Source organism: Prunus dulcis, chromosome 3 (assembly GCF_902201215.1).
Source record: "Prunus dulcis chromosome 3, ALMONDv2, whole genome shotgun sequence".
Taxonomy (NCBI): domain Eukaryota; kingdom Viridiplantae; phylum Streptophyta; class Magnoliopsida; order Rosales; family Rosaceae; genus Prunus; species Prunus dulcis.
The window spans coordinates 3,285,397-3,298,126 of NC_047652.1; the positions used below are offsets into that span (position 1 = coordinate 3,285,397).

At 35.8% G+C, this 12,730-nt stretch overlaps 1 protein-coding gene across 4 annotated transcripts; it reads left to right on the plus strand.

The window, feature by feature from the left end:
• The first annotated feature begins 6,039 nt into the window (after window positions 1-6,039).
• Window positions 6,040-9,612, plus strand: LOC117623135 (protein indeterminate-domain 7). 4 transcript variants are annotated; one of them, XM_034354000.1, is made up of 4 exons: window positions 6,040-6,326; window positions 6,808-7,133; window positions 7,244-7,640; window positions 8,219-9,612. In XM_034354000.1, exons 2-4 carry the CDS (start codon window positions 6,911-6,913, stop codon window positions 9,372-9,374), a joined length of 1,776 nt encoding a protein of 591 aa, XP_034209891.1. In that variant the 5' UTR covers window positions 6,040-6,326; window positions 6,808-6,910; the 3' UTR covers window positions 9,375-9,612. The 4 variants fall into 4 exon arrangements, with proteins under 4 accessions (XP_034209891.1, XP_034209892.1, XP_034209893.1 ...); XM_034354001.1 differs by lacking the exon at window positions 6,040-6,326 and adding an exon at window positions 6,363-6,671; XM_034354002.1 differs by lacking the exon at window positions 6,040-6,326 and adding an exon at window positions 6,363-6,511.
• The last annotated feature ends 3,118 nt before the right edge of the window (window positions 9,613-12,730 follow it).

A 12,730-nucleotide genomic window follows, 5' to 3' on the forward strand; every position in this document is an offset into this window, starting at 1 on the left:
TCTTTTAAACTCAACTTAAAAGACGAGCTTACATTTTGCCTCCTTGTGAATTAGTATCATCACTATTTACTAAATTTTACTTGCATATGTGCATGCCATGGGTTTATCTTTTGTCTTAACATCTTTTATCTTTGGCCCCGTGAGAGTGAGTGATTGTCTAGTGGGACCTACAGGGTAGCACTTGTGAATATAAAAGGGGAGTAAATAAGGGCATGACAGGTGTCAAAGGGAATTTTGCCGTCTCTTCTGACAACAAACTCCTGTCAACACTCACAACTCAACTCACGGAAGACTTTCTTCTCTCTCTCTCTCTCTCTCTCTCTCTCTCTCTCTTAAGGCACGCATTTGCAAGAGTCTCCCTAACGCGGTGCCACGCATAACTTTCGGGTCTCCTTCCGTTGGGTCCTTATCACGGGTGTTTGAAGCACACGTCAAGAAGAGAAGGAAGAGAAAGAAACTCTTGTAAACAAGAGTGTACACAAAAAATGTTTACATGATTAGGGAAACACACCATGGAACTCAATTGAGTTAGAAAAATGTGACATTTCAAGGACCTTAAACACACTATTTAATTTTCATGTAAAGTTTTGTGTAGGGGCACTTGTCTCCCGGATCCACTCCACCCCTTTTGAATATTCATTCCGCTTGGTTTTAAATGGAGCAGATTTATATACTGAGAATGCAAAACCATAACGATAGTTTGTTTGAGAATAAAGATTCAAATTTGTCAACGCGGTCTAATCCAGTGAAAAAGAGCCTTAATTTGCAGACTAGTGGTATTAAGTTTGAAAGTAATATGTGTGAAAAATCTTCTACCCCTTGCTCCTGTAATTTAAATTATCACTTATATTAAAAAGAAATATATATAATTATTTTAACGTTCTAAAAAGTGAAATAGCATTAGTCCGATAACTAAAAAGTACAAATCAATCTTTTGATATCAATTATATGAGGGACTGCCTCGCACCTTCTTGTAAGTTGGCAAAGGAGGTAATTGGTATAGTGGTGCATGGAGGGCAACTCTCTTTGCTTTAATTTTTGTTTTTTCATGGTTGACAATAATCTACTAGGTAGTGGGGCCCGCAAATTCTCAATCATTTTGTGTGGGGTCCCCCAAGTACACCGCCCGTGAACTCGCAGTGCATGAGTGGAACATCTGATTATTCACTCCCCTCCTCCTCCTCCTCCCCCTCCTCCTACTCCTACTCCAGTCCTCTACTTGCTTCGCATTTGGGGCAGGAGGGATGTTATTCTCACGTGACATGATACAGCACACAAAAGAACAGTCCAATCAGCATGATTTGTTCAACTATTTCTTTTGTTTTTGTTTTTTTTGCTTATTTATTTCTTTATTTATTTATTTCGGAGGATGAATCTAATAAGGCTGCGCATGCTCGACATAAAAGAACAGTGACATACTAGTTGACTACAGCATGAACTGTTTTTATTCTTCTTCTTCTTTTTTTAATAAAATTGAATTTGCATGCACATATTATATATATATATATATAGAGTACATTCTTTATGGTGGTTGGAAATGATTTTCAGAAACAAAAACGAATTGATAAGGTGCCTTTCAAAAAGTTGTATGATCACTAGGGTTGTCTTCCCAAAAAAAACGAAGAAAGTGGGAGCTAGCTTAGCTAGAGTTGGGTTGCCATGTGTTGAATCTTTTGCATGATATGCAAAATATGGTTTTACACCTGAAAAGAGAATCCCATAACGATTCAAAATCTTTAAAATAAAATAAAAAATCTATTGAAATAATTTATTGAGATCAAAATTAATAGTCATGTCATGTCATAGTGTAAGAACATTTGGTAATTGAAAGTGTTAAAGAATTGTCTTTTACTCCACGTTTTTTTCAACTTTTATGCGTGTTACTTAATTTAAGGTATTTTGTGCTATTAGATGAGAGTGTTTGATTAATTTTAACATGATTTGTGTTATCGTCAGTCAGTCGTGCACAATGCCATACCACATATTTATTTATGAATGTGAAATTCATATGACATGTGCACCCACGTATTTAGCAAGAATCTTTCTTTGAACATACTTAACATATAACCATTCAATTTAAATAACTCAAATATTTATATTGAGAAATCAAAGATGATATTGAGAAATCAAATATTCAACTTCCAAATGGTTTCCTTTTTTACTTTCATCTTCCCTCCTTCCCTCAATCCGCCTATTGATGAATAAATAGCAAACTTATACCTCAGAACCATGTGAAGGGGAGTCAGTAAAAAAATTGACACTTTCCTACCAAGTGGCCCTGATTCACGGAACTTCCCAAGAAGTTATATAAGAGCTATAGAGAAGTAAAATTAATTAGTAAAAGTAAATGACCCACTAGTGTGGTAGTTTGGCGTATTTATTGTCTGGAGCAAGGTCCTGAATTTGAGTTCTAAAATATGTGTAGTGTGTAAGAGTTTAATATACTATCGCTTCTCTCAATAAAAAAAAAATATCCTAAAAAAATAATTAGCAAAGAGACACTACACTTATTATAGTGCTCAACCACTATAAAAGCTTGAGAACCAATTGTGTGTCACAAAACTGACTGGCCTGACTAATATATATATACCCCAAATTTTCACAGGCTCGCAGAAAATAAATTCAGAAAATTAATGGCGCTACAAGTTAATTTGCAAAGGGGCCAGTTAGATATGGATGGTTGAAAAATCAAAATCAAAAAAGAGAAGAAAACAAAACAAATGCATGTGAATTGGGGAAGTTACTATTTCAACTCTCAGAACAACACAAAACACAGGTCCTTTCTTTTCAGTCTCATCATATCTTGTAGCACTTTTACTGCAATTAAAGGCTACGTCTTAGAACTACTATAGCAAGAGATATTAACCTCTAGGGCTTTGTAAAAAGGCAATTTCGATCTCTCACACACCTACCACTGACTAAAATTATAAATCTATATCAGCTAGCCGACCTCAATTTGACATTATATACATAGCCATTAAAATTTGATCATATCCAACTCATATAGAATGTGATATTTTGTATGGTTATGGTTTAGTGCTTATCTGGCTGGTGTATGTTCCCTTTTAGTCCCCAAGTTTATTCAATATCAAAGATGGAATCCTCAATATCAAATTCCATATACAATGTACTATATAATATATAATATAATACAGTCGGTTCTATATGTACGACTTTTTGTCTTTTTTAAAGACATGACACGTACACTCTTGCTCAATTTTCTTCAAATTTGATATTTTTTGTTGCTTAATTTTCTTCAAATTTGATCTCATTTATTGACGTTGATTATATTTTAGGGTGTAGAATCATCATTTAGAGCTTAACATAAGGGTTTCTAGTTTCGGATCCCAAAAAACCTAAAATAAAAGCTCTAAAGGACCCTTCTATACCCTAAATAATCAATCCACTCAATATAAATGAGATCAAGAGTGAAGAGAATTAAGTAAAAGTGAGGTTTTCTTAACGTCCTTCATATAGAGAACCTTTGTATACATATAGTACATGTAATATATACTAGAGTTAGCATAAAATTTCACTTGAGCTACCTGTCCCGTTGTGACTTGAGCTCTCCAAAAATAACAAAGGTTTAGAATATACAGAAATATGGAAAATGGAACACTGCCCTCAAAAGGTCGGATTCGAAAATTTATGATTAGGTTTCATTCAAGCATTTCTAGCATTAATTTGTCCATGAGCCAGAAGATTCGATCATTATATATTTTCCCCACAAAATATAGGTATGTAAGGCATGAATTGCATGATGATGCAAAACATGTATACACAAGATAATAATCAACATTTCAACAAAGAATGTAGCCAAAAATAAATAAAAATTCATTCTACTCGACATTTATTCTGAATCGGCTCATATAAAACACTATCACATTAATTGGATATATTCGAAAATTTAGGATTTTGATATGGTGTTTTCAGGACTACTAGCTACTTTGTGAATGAGCAAACATTATACATATATATGACATGCATGACAGGGTCTAAATGCATCAACACATGACATGCATGACAGGGTCTAAATGTAGTCATCAGATGGTGCCAAATAACATTTGTGTGCCTTACAATACATGGAAACTTTTCTCATACTTTTTCTGGTTTTGGTCCTTTTAAAATTTCATCGATTATTCTAATCCCACAGATGAGCTGGGAGAGCATATTGAGACTTTGGTCGAGCAAGATCCCATTTCAAAAACTAAATCATTGAAGAATAAAACAAGAAAATGACAAAAATGAAATTAGTTTTTTTATGCCCAGCACTTCTTTAAACCCTCTTATTTTACTCAAGCTTATCGAAAAACATGAACTAACAGTAAGATGGTGTAGCTCCATATGCACCTACATTATTTAAAATTCTGCATATGCATCATGCATGGATAGAAAGACATGACAATGCAGATGAGATAGCTTTTTTTACGTGTCATTGTTTTATTGATTCGAGATAGCAAAATACTGTTATCTCTGTTATAAGTAAATTTTTCTGCTTATTTACTTATATATTTTTATGGTAGTCGTTTGATTTTGGTTACAACTTTTCTTTTTCATCCCTTCTTCTGATTTAAGTTATTTTCGAAATTGTCTGTACTGTCTGATTTTAAATTTGATGAACAATTCGGTTGTGTTTGATCTAGTCAAACCCTTGACTAGTTCCTTTCACCATCTAGCCTCAGAACAGTGCAGACAAATATAGATATAATTAATTAATGACATTTCTTTCCATAATTGAAACAAAATTCTCCTTCCAATGAGAACAATGGTTGGTGTAAATGGCTCTTTGTGCATATAGCATAACCAAGTACGCTTTTTTTTCTTTTGGACAAAGTGAATCTCTTAAATAATTAATGACTCATCACCATTGATAATTTTTATACTAGAAAGACCAACCATATATATATGATAATTTTTGCCACATTATGTTACCAATAAATGTTAGCATTGATATATATATATATATATATTCATTATAATATTAGCATTGGCCAATATGTAAATCCTCTCATGCAGGCATGGGATTAGTCTTGGGTAGTACTCTGCACCCGAGTTCGAATCCCCTTCCTCGTAATTTAGATTAGATTAAAGTAGAATATCACTTGTATAAAGATTTTTTTTCTTGTTAGACAATATTTTTACCATGGCTAAACATAAAAGAAAAGATGTTATGTCCCCAATTTTCTAAACAATTTATTTATATTCGTGCAAGCAATGCAAATCATTAATCATATCCCATGGGGGAAAACAAGAAGAAAATCATCATCAATTCCTACCTACACTTTTTTTTTTTTGGTTGAAGTCAATGTAAACAATATATTAACACATGATTAAAGTCAATATCATTAATTCCGTTAAGAGGGTCTTGCAATGCTTGTTCTCTAACTTTTCTTGACATGGTAGTCAACAAGTGTACCTTTCTCTCTCCTTGGTATAATCCAATCTCTTACTTGAATTAGTCTTTGTTTTTAACCTTTTCCCCCCAAAACACAATTAATTAATCATATAATTATTTTGTTTTACGGTTCTTGTGGAATATATATGCATCATACGATAAAGCAAAAGAGGCGGCCAAGCAGTTGTCTATAGAGCTTTAGCTTGTGTAGATCCATAATCTGATCGAATCTGTATTTGGTAGATTTTTTTTTTTCTTCGAAGCATGCAAAATTGTCAGAAATTTCAACTCTTTGTTTTATCCTTGTAAGTTGTGATTTAAGTGAGAATAAGTGAAGGGTAAAGAAGCAGAAAAATGTAATAGAAAACTGAAAATATTAAAAAGCTGAAAAGAGCTTTAAGCCATGCCCTGTTAGAGAATTAATCAATGGATCAATCATGCCACTGTAATTGTAGAAAGTTTGGGAAAGGGTCTACTGCCCATGATGTAAAACATACATTTCAAAATCTCTCTCTCTCTCTCTCTCTCTCTCTCTCTCTCTCTCTCTCTCTCTCTCATATATATATATATATATATAAATGTACAAATGATACTGTCTTTTTACATGGTTGCTTTTTATGCTGTCCTTTTTTTATTTTTCCTGCTTACTTTATAAGAGATAGAAGGGAAAGGTTGGAGAGTATAGTAGTGATTAGTTTAAAGGTTTCTTAGGTTCAGAAAAGATAACACTTTGTTAAAAGCTTTTCTTGTGCATACAATAATAAAGAAGTGAGTGAGAGAGAAAGAGAGAGAAGGGAGAGAGATTTTTCTGGGGTTTGTGGAAGAGAATAGAGGAAAAGACAGAAAGTGCAAACGTCAGTGTTTAGCCGTAGGGTTCCCTTCGCTTGTGGTTTTTGTGAGTTTTGTTTTGGACTAGTTGAGGATTACAGAGGTATATCTCTTATCATCCACATCTCTCTCTCTCTCTCTCTCTCTCTCTCTCTCTCTCTCTCTCTAAGTTTTATATAGCCAGTATTTATCTTTTCTTCATATTTGTGTGGCCATAGTTTGGATTTTCTTGGTATTGTCAAGCATATGGCTACTGAACCATATTGAAGGAGAAAAGTAGCTAGATAGGTAGAGGATCTGGTTTAGCTGCACTCCTCTCTCTCTCTCTCTCTCTCTCTCTCTCTCTCTCTCTCTCTCTCTCTCTGTGTTGTTTCTTTTGAGCCTTCAAAAAAACAAAAAATTGTCTCTTGGGTTGGAGCCAAACAAATTTAAGTAAGAAACAATCAAGGTGTGTGTGTGCATAGTGGGTGTTATGGGGTTGAAAGACTAAAACTCGAGTGACATCCATTTTTGCCTCTTATTAGGTTTCCTTCCTTCTCTCTTTTCAGCTTTTTTCTTTGTTTTGTTTTGTCTTTAATTATCAGATCCTGAAGTCCTCATCACTCAGAGAATCAAGATCCACATATACATGGGCCATAATGATGCAAGCTTAATAGCAATTCAAGAATTTTCATATCCAACAAAAAGATGATGAAGGGTTTGATGTTCCAACAACAACAGCAACAGCAACACTCACAACTGGTGGATGAGAATATGTCTAATCTAACTTCAGCATCAGGTGAAGCTGCCAGTGTCTCTTCTGGCAACAGAAATGAAATTGGCACCAGTTTTTCCCAACAGTTTTTTGCTCCACCTCCATCTCAAACTCAACCAGCTCTGAAAAAGAAAAGAAACCTCCCAGGCAATCCAGGTAACCAAACTTAATTAATATGATCTCCCTCTCTCTCTCTCTCTCTCTCTCTCTCTCTCTGGATGTTTTGGTTCAAACTTAAATTAAAATTTTGGTTAATTTTGGATCAGACCCAGAAGCAGAAGTAATAGCCTTGTCTCCCAAGACACTCATGGCAACAAACAGATTCATCTGTGAGATCTGCAATAAAGGGTTCCAAAGGGATCAGAATCTTCAGCTTCACAGAAGAGGGCACAATCTGCCATGGAAGCTTAAGCAAAGAACAAGCAAAGAGGTGAGGAAGAAGGTGTATGTGTGCCCAGAAGCCAGCTGTGTGCACCATGACCCTTCAAGAGCTCTTGGTGACCTGACTGGAATCAAGAAGCACTTTTGCAGAAAGCATGGTGAGAAGAAGTGGAAATGTGACAAGTGCTCAAAGCGGTACGCGGTTCAATCGGATTGGAAAGCTCATTCCAAGAGCTGTGGCACTAGGGAGTACAGATGTGACTGTGGAACCCTTTTCTCGAGGTAACTAATTAACCTCAAATTCATCATCTTTTCAAGCATTCACATTCATGAAATTGCAAGACCACTCTCTTAGTAATTTATTCAAACACTAACAAGACATACATCTTCACTTCACCTATGAACTAAGGATAGTGGGGGGCAATTTTAGCAAAAGCTAATTAATTTCTGAAAACCCAAATTTCAAATCGTAGAATTTGTTCAATTAAGTTACTTATTTTGGCATTGGGTTGTATTTAAGTCACATTCTTTATTTGGTGCTCCTACTTTGACACCTATCTAGAGAAAAGTGGGGATGAAGGGCATGCTTACAACTTACTATGGATGGAAATTTTTAATGCACCACCCTAATTTGGACTGTCTGTCCTTAGCTCTCTGAAATTTTTTTTATTAAAAATAAAATAAAACAGAAAGAGATGAGCAAAAGAGAGAGAGGGAAGTCAATACATATCTGCAAATGTGTTTATGTAATAGAGCACTTTATGACATGGTTGATTTTGTTTTCTTGTGGTTTGTCTGTTTTTGGGGAAAAATTCCACAACAATGTTATTCCTGTTTCACACAAGTTTTTTCTGCTTCAGGAGGGATAGTTTCATCACCCACAGAGCCTTCTGTGATGCTTTAGCAGAGGAGAGTGCAAGAGCCATCACCACAGGAAATAACAACCCTCTCCTCATCTCCCCTCAACAACAGCAATTACAACAGCCTGGATCTTCATCAGCATCTCATCATCATCACATGAACCTTAACCAAGTTCAATTAGCCCACCAATTCCAAGACCTCCATGGATTTTCATTGAAAAAAGAGCAGCAAAGTTTCACAAGCCTGAGGCCAGACCTGCCTCCTTGGCTGGCCTGCCCTGGCCCACCCAACAACACTTCCATTGACCTTTCCTCATCCTCCTCAATCTTCTCCCCAAGGCTAGACCAAAATTTCACACAAACCCACCAAGATTTATCCCTCCATGATCACAACAGCACAGCGCCAAACCCAAACCCAAACCCTAACCCTAGCCTGGGCCCCACCCTCCCACCCTTCCAGCCTGCCCCTTCCCCACACATGTCAGCAACTGCATTGCTTCAGAAGGCAGCTCAGATGGGTGCAACAATGAGCAGCAAGAATAGTACAGCCTCTGCAGCAGCAGCAACCTCTGCAGGTTCCTCACCACAACCCATGATGAGGTCCCACCAGAACAACCAGGGTCACGTGCCTGATTTTGGTGGTCACGTGTCCAGTTTTGGAAATAATACAGCTGCAGCAGCAACAACAGGGGCAGGAGGAGCCAGTGCTTCTAGTAATAATGGCACTGGTCCTCCTGCATCATCCTCAGGTATTCATCAACATCATCATCATCAAAACCATAACCAAAACCAAAATCAAAATCAACATCAAGCTTCTCTTCTGCGTGACATGATGAATTCTCTGTCCTCTGGAACTGGGTTCGAAGGAGCTTCTTTTGAGCTGGATGCTTTTGGGTCCATGCCAACAGTTTTGAACAATTCAAAGAAAGACACAAACAATTCAAACAATCCATCATCTGCCCATTTCAACAGGTCAAGCGCCAGTGATGAAGGTGGTGGCCATGGCGAAGGTTTGACCAGAGACTTCCTAGGGTTGAGAGCTCTCTCTCACAGTGACATTCTCAACATTGCTGGGCTTGGAAGCTGCGTGACCAGTGCAGCAACAGCTGCTGCTTCTTCTTCCCTTGACCAAACCCACAAACCCTGGCAGGGTTAGCTTTGGCTACTTAGCTAGCTATAGCTGCCACATACGGATCACCATATAATTGAACATGAACATCCTTTATAATTTTGTTTTTTGTTTTTTGTTTTTTCTTAAATATATAATTAATTACTCTTTTTATCTTAATTACTGTCTGTCAATCTTCTTCCCAAAGGGAAGGCCTCGTGATATGATCAAACTTGATATGCGGGCATTTTAATTAATGACTTGCGTATGTGGCTCTTTTTGACAACTTTTTTGCCCCATGGTTTTAATTTTCCAATTTGTAATTCAGGGTAATATTATTGTTCTCTATATATAAATATATATTAAGATACCAATTAGCGTGCATGGATCTTATACGTTGTATTAGCAAATACTTATCGGATGGTTCAGGTATTCATGAAATGCAAATACTTCGCTTCTTATCAGGTAAGTATAAGCTATGTCGGATAAGATATAACGACTTAGCAACAAAACAGGAGGATATATAAATATATATATATAGGTAGGTCCCACAATATTAATATATGAGCGTTGTTACTATACCAAGAAAACAAATCAAACAAAACACAAAAATGTTGAAAAATAGTTAGTCCAGAGACATGTCAGTTTGACTGCATAGTGCATGGGTCACTCCAAAACCCATTAAATTTAAAACATTGCTAAACAGGAACACCATGCAGGATTGAGTAGGGCAACAACAATACTTCCCCTAAAGCTTCCTCTTGTGTTCAATTTCACTCTCTTTATTATATTGAGATTGAGTTGGTACTTCCCATTAAAGGCAAAAAAAGTAAATAAATTATGCTGCCACTAACCCCAAAATCGTGGGCGGTCCAATATCTGGGCCCACTTCAAACATAATTTACAAAAAGTAAAAATAATTTGTCTTAAGCATTCGATCATATAGTACTTAAACTCACACTAATTAATGATTCAAATCAAATCTCTATAACAAATCTTATGTAGGTTTAGCTCTCTCTCTCTCTCTCTCTCTCTCTCTCTCTCTCTCTCATGTAGCAATATATTATTACTATCTAATTTTAAAGCAGGGGACTTTGAATATGCGAATATATGCATGTTAGTAAAAGTGGTAAAGGGGTGGGATATACGGATTATGGGTACAAAAAAGCATTGGATTCTCCAAGAAAAAAGATTCGTGAAATGTGCTCAAGGCAGAAAGGATGTGTACATGTACACAGTACATGGAACATGTAGGCTGAGCAAAGTTAGCTTTGGATGTGTTTGGATATTGCTGCTCAATTCAAAACAAAAGAGATAGAAAAATAGAGATGCCCTTTGACACCTAATGTGGGTGCAAGTGGGATTCAATCCCGAGGGAAGATCACTCTTTCTCATTGGCTCAAGGAATTCGTACCTCACTTTATGCCACTGTGGCAATATTCCAAATAAATCACGTATTATATCATCATGCATGATTTGTTTATATAACAGTGCGTGATTGACGTAAAATATCATCATAGAGTAGTATCCTTTAATTCTCCACTATTGTAGAGGTAATGCACCATTTTTAAAAAATAATTTGTCCCCATAAAAAATATATATGAGAGAGAGAGAGAGAGAGGGATTCTGTATTTTTATGGATATTTCCACATATATAGTACCTGGAGTGGAAAAATTGGACAAGGTGAGAAATGGGTTTTGAATATTTCCACCATAAATAAAAAAATAATAATAGAAAAGCTCAGTAGTGGGTCAACATGATTTGTTCTTTCTCGAGATAAATTAAATTAAATTATAATAGAAGTGTGGGAATATTTTCTTAAAAAGTGGAAAGAAAAAAGAGAAATTGATGTGACCTGCATGTAAGAATTAATAATTGTAACACCCAGGGATGTTATTTACTTCCATGGGTGTTGCTATTGCTTGATATTGTAAATTAAGTTAGATAGCAACTCTTATGATCATCAGTGCTTATATTAATTAAATCAAGGATTATATATATTGCCATTAAGATACTAATTTCCAAAGGGCTATTATTTCACTTTCTAGTTCCTGGTATATTTATATAAGATGCATGATTAGTTAGTGCTTCTGCAAGTGCCTTCTCAACAGAGCAGCCACCATTAATTAATTGCCTCTTAATTAATTTTTTTAAGAGTTTGTTTGGGAGTGATTCTGAATAGGTCAAAGAATACTTTTATGGAGAAGCACATGAGAGATGTTTATGTTTAGAATCACTTAAAATCATGGAGAAGCACATGAGAGGTGGTTTTCCCCATAAATGATTATGGCCTATCCAAAATCACTCTCAAACGAGCCCTAAATCCTCAAGCTTCAAGTAGCCAAATTTTAATGATATTTCTTTCGGTGTACGTGTGTGTTCATGTGCGGACGCAAGAGAGAAAGAGCTAGAGGGAGACTTAATCAATTAATTAATTAATTTGCATATGTATATAAATTTATATCATATGTGTTGAGCAATCAAATAATTAAGAAATGATTAGCCTATCATCAGATAAAGTGGGTTTATAAAAAAAATCAGAGTTATATAAAGAGATTCTCATCCCTAAAGAGAGAGATATATATATATATATATTGTTGCAATGTTAGGTCAATATATGAATATAGATATAGATAGTGTGTAATGCATGTATAGATGTGTCTGGGCTTACTTTGGGAGAGTGGTCTCTAATTGGCACTTGTCCTTTTCATTGGTTTTCAGAAAATAATTAAACAAATTTAGATCAACAAAAGATTCCTCTGATTTCCCACTTCTCTCATGCATGATCATCATCTTATAATGAAATGTTGTATGAGAGAGAGAGAGAGAGAGAGAGAGAGAGAGAGAGATTTCTGAAATTACACACATGCCAACAATGCCATTTTGATGTTTGCTTTGAGCATGAAGCATGAGTGATGTAGGAGAGCATGTTTGTCATTTCATAAAATAGGCAAGGAGAGGTGGGCTCAGTCCCTAAGCCCAAGGCATGCCTATACCTTTTAATTCTTCTTTTTTTGGTTGGGTTGAAGGCTGGCCCTCCCTGCTCAGGCTCGGCCAGCGTCTACATAAATTGGATGCTTTGGTGGGTGCTTTTTGTCTGGTGGGTTTAGGTAAGCTTAGCTATAGAAAAAAGAAGAAAGAAAGATATATCTAAAAGCTGCAGAAAATTACCAAAGCTGCTGAGCTGACGAGTTGCCAGAATAAAAATGAAATGGCAAATGGGTTTGTTTGTTTGTTGTTTGTGTATTTTTATGGTTGGTATGGCTAAAAACTAGTTGACTTGTCTTTGTAAAGATGTTTTGCTCTCTGTGTTAATAATGTCACCTTTTTTCTTTGACTTACCATCATTCTCTCTCTCTCTCATGCATATAGGAATAGGAGAGAGATCTGGATATATCTCTTG

Coding starts and splice junctions, on each gene's coding strand:
- LOC117623135 (XM_034354000.1), top strand. CDS start 6,911: ATGATGAAGGGTTTGATGTTCCAACAACAACAGCAACAGCAACACTCA. Junction 7,134..7,243: donor AAACCTCCCAGGCAATCCAG/GTAACCAAACTT, acceptor ATTTTGGATCAG/ACCCAGAAGCAGAAGTAATA. Junction 7,641..8,218: donor TGTGGAACCCTTTTCTCGAG/GTAACTAATTAA, acceptor TTTCTGCTTCAG/GAGGGATAGTTTCATCACCC.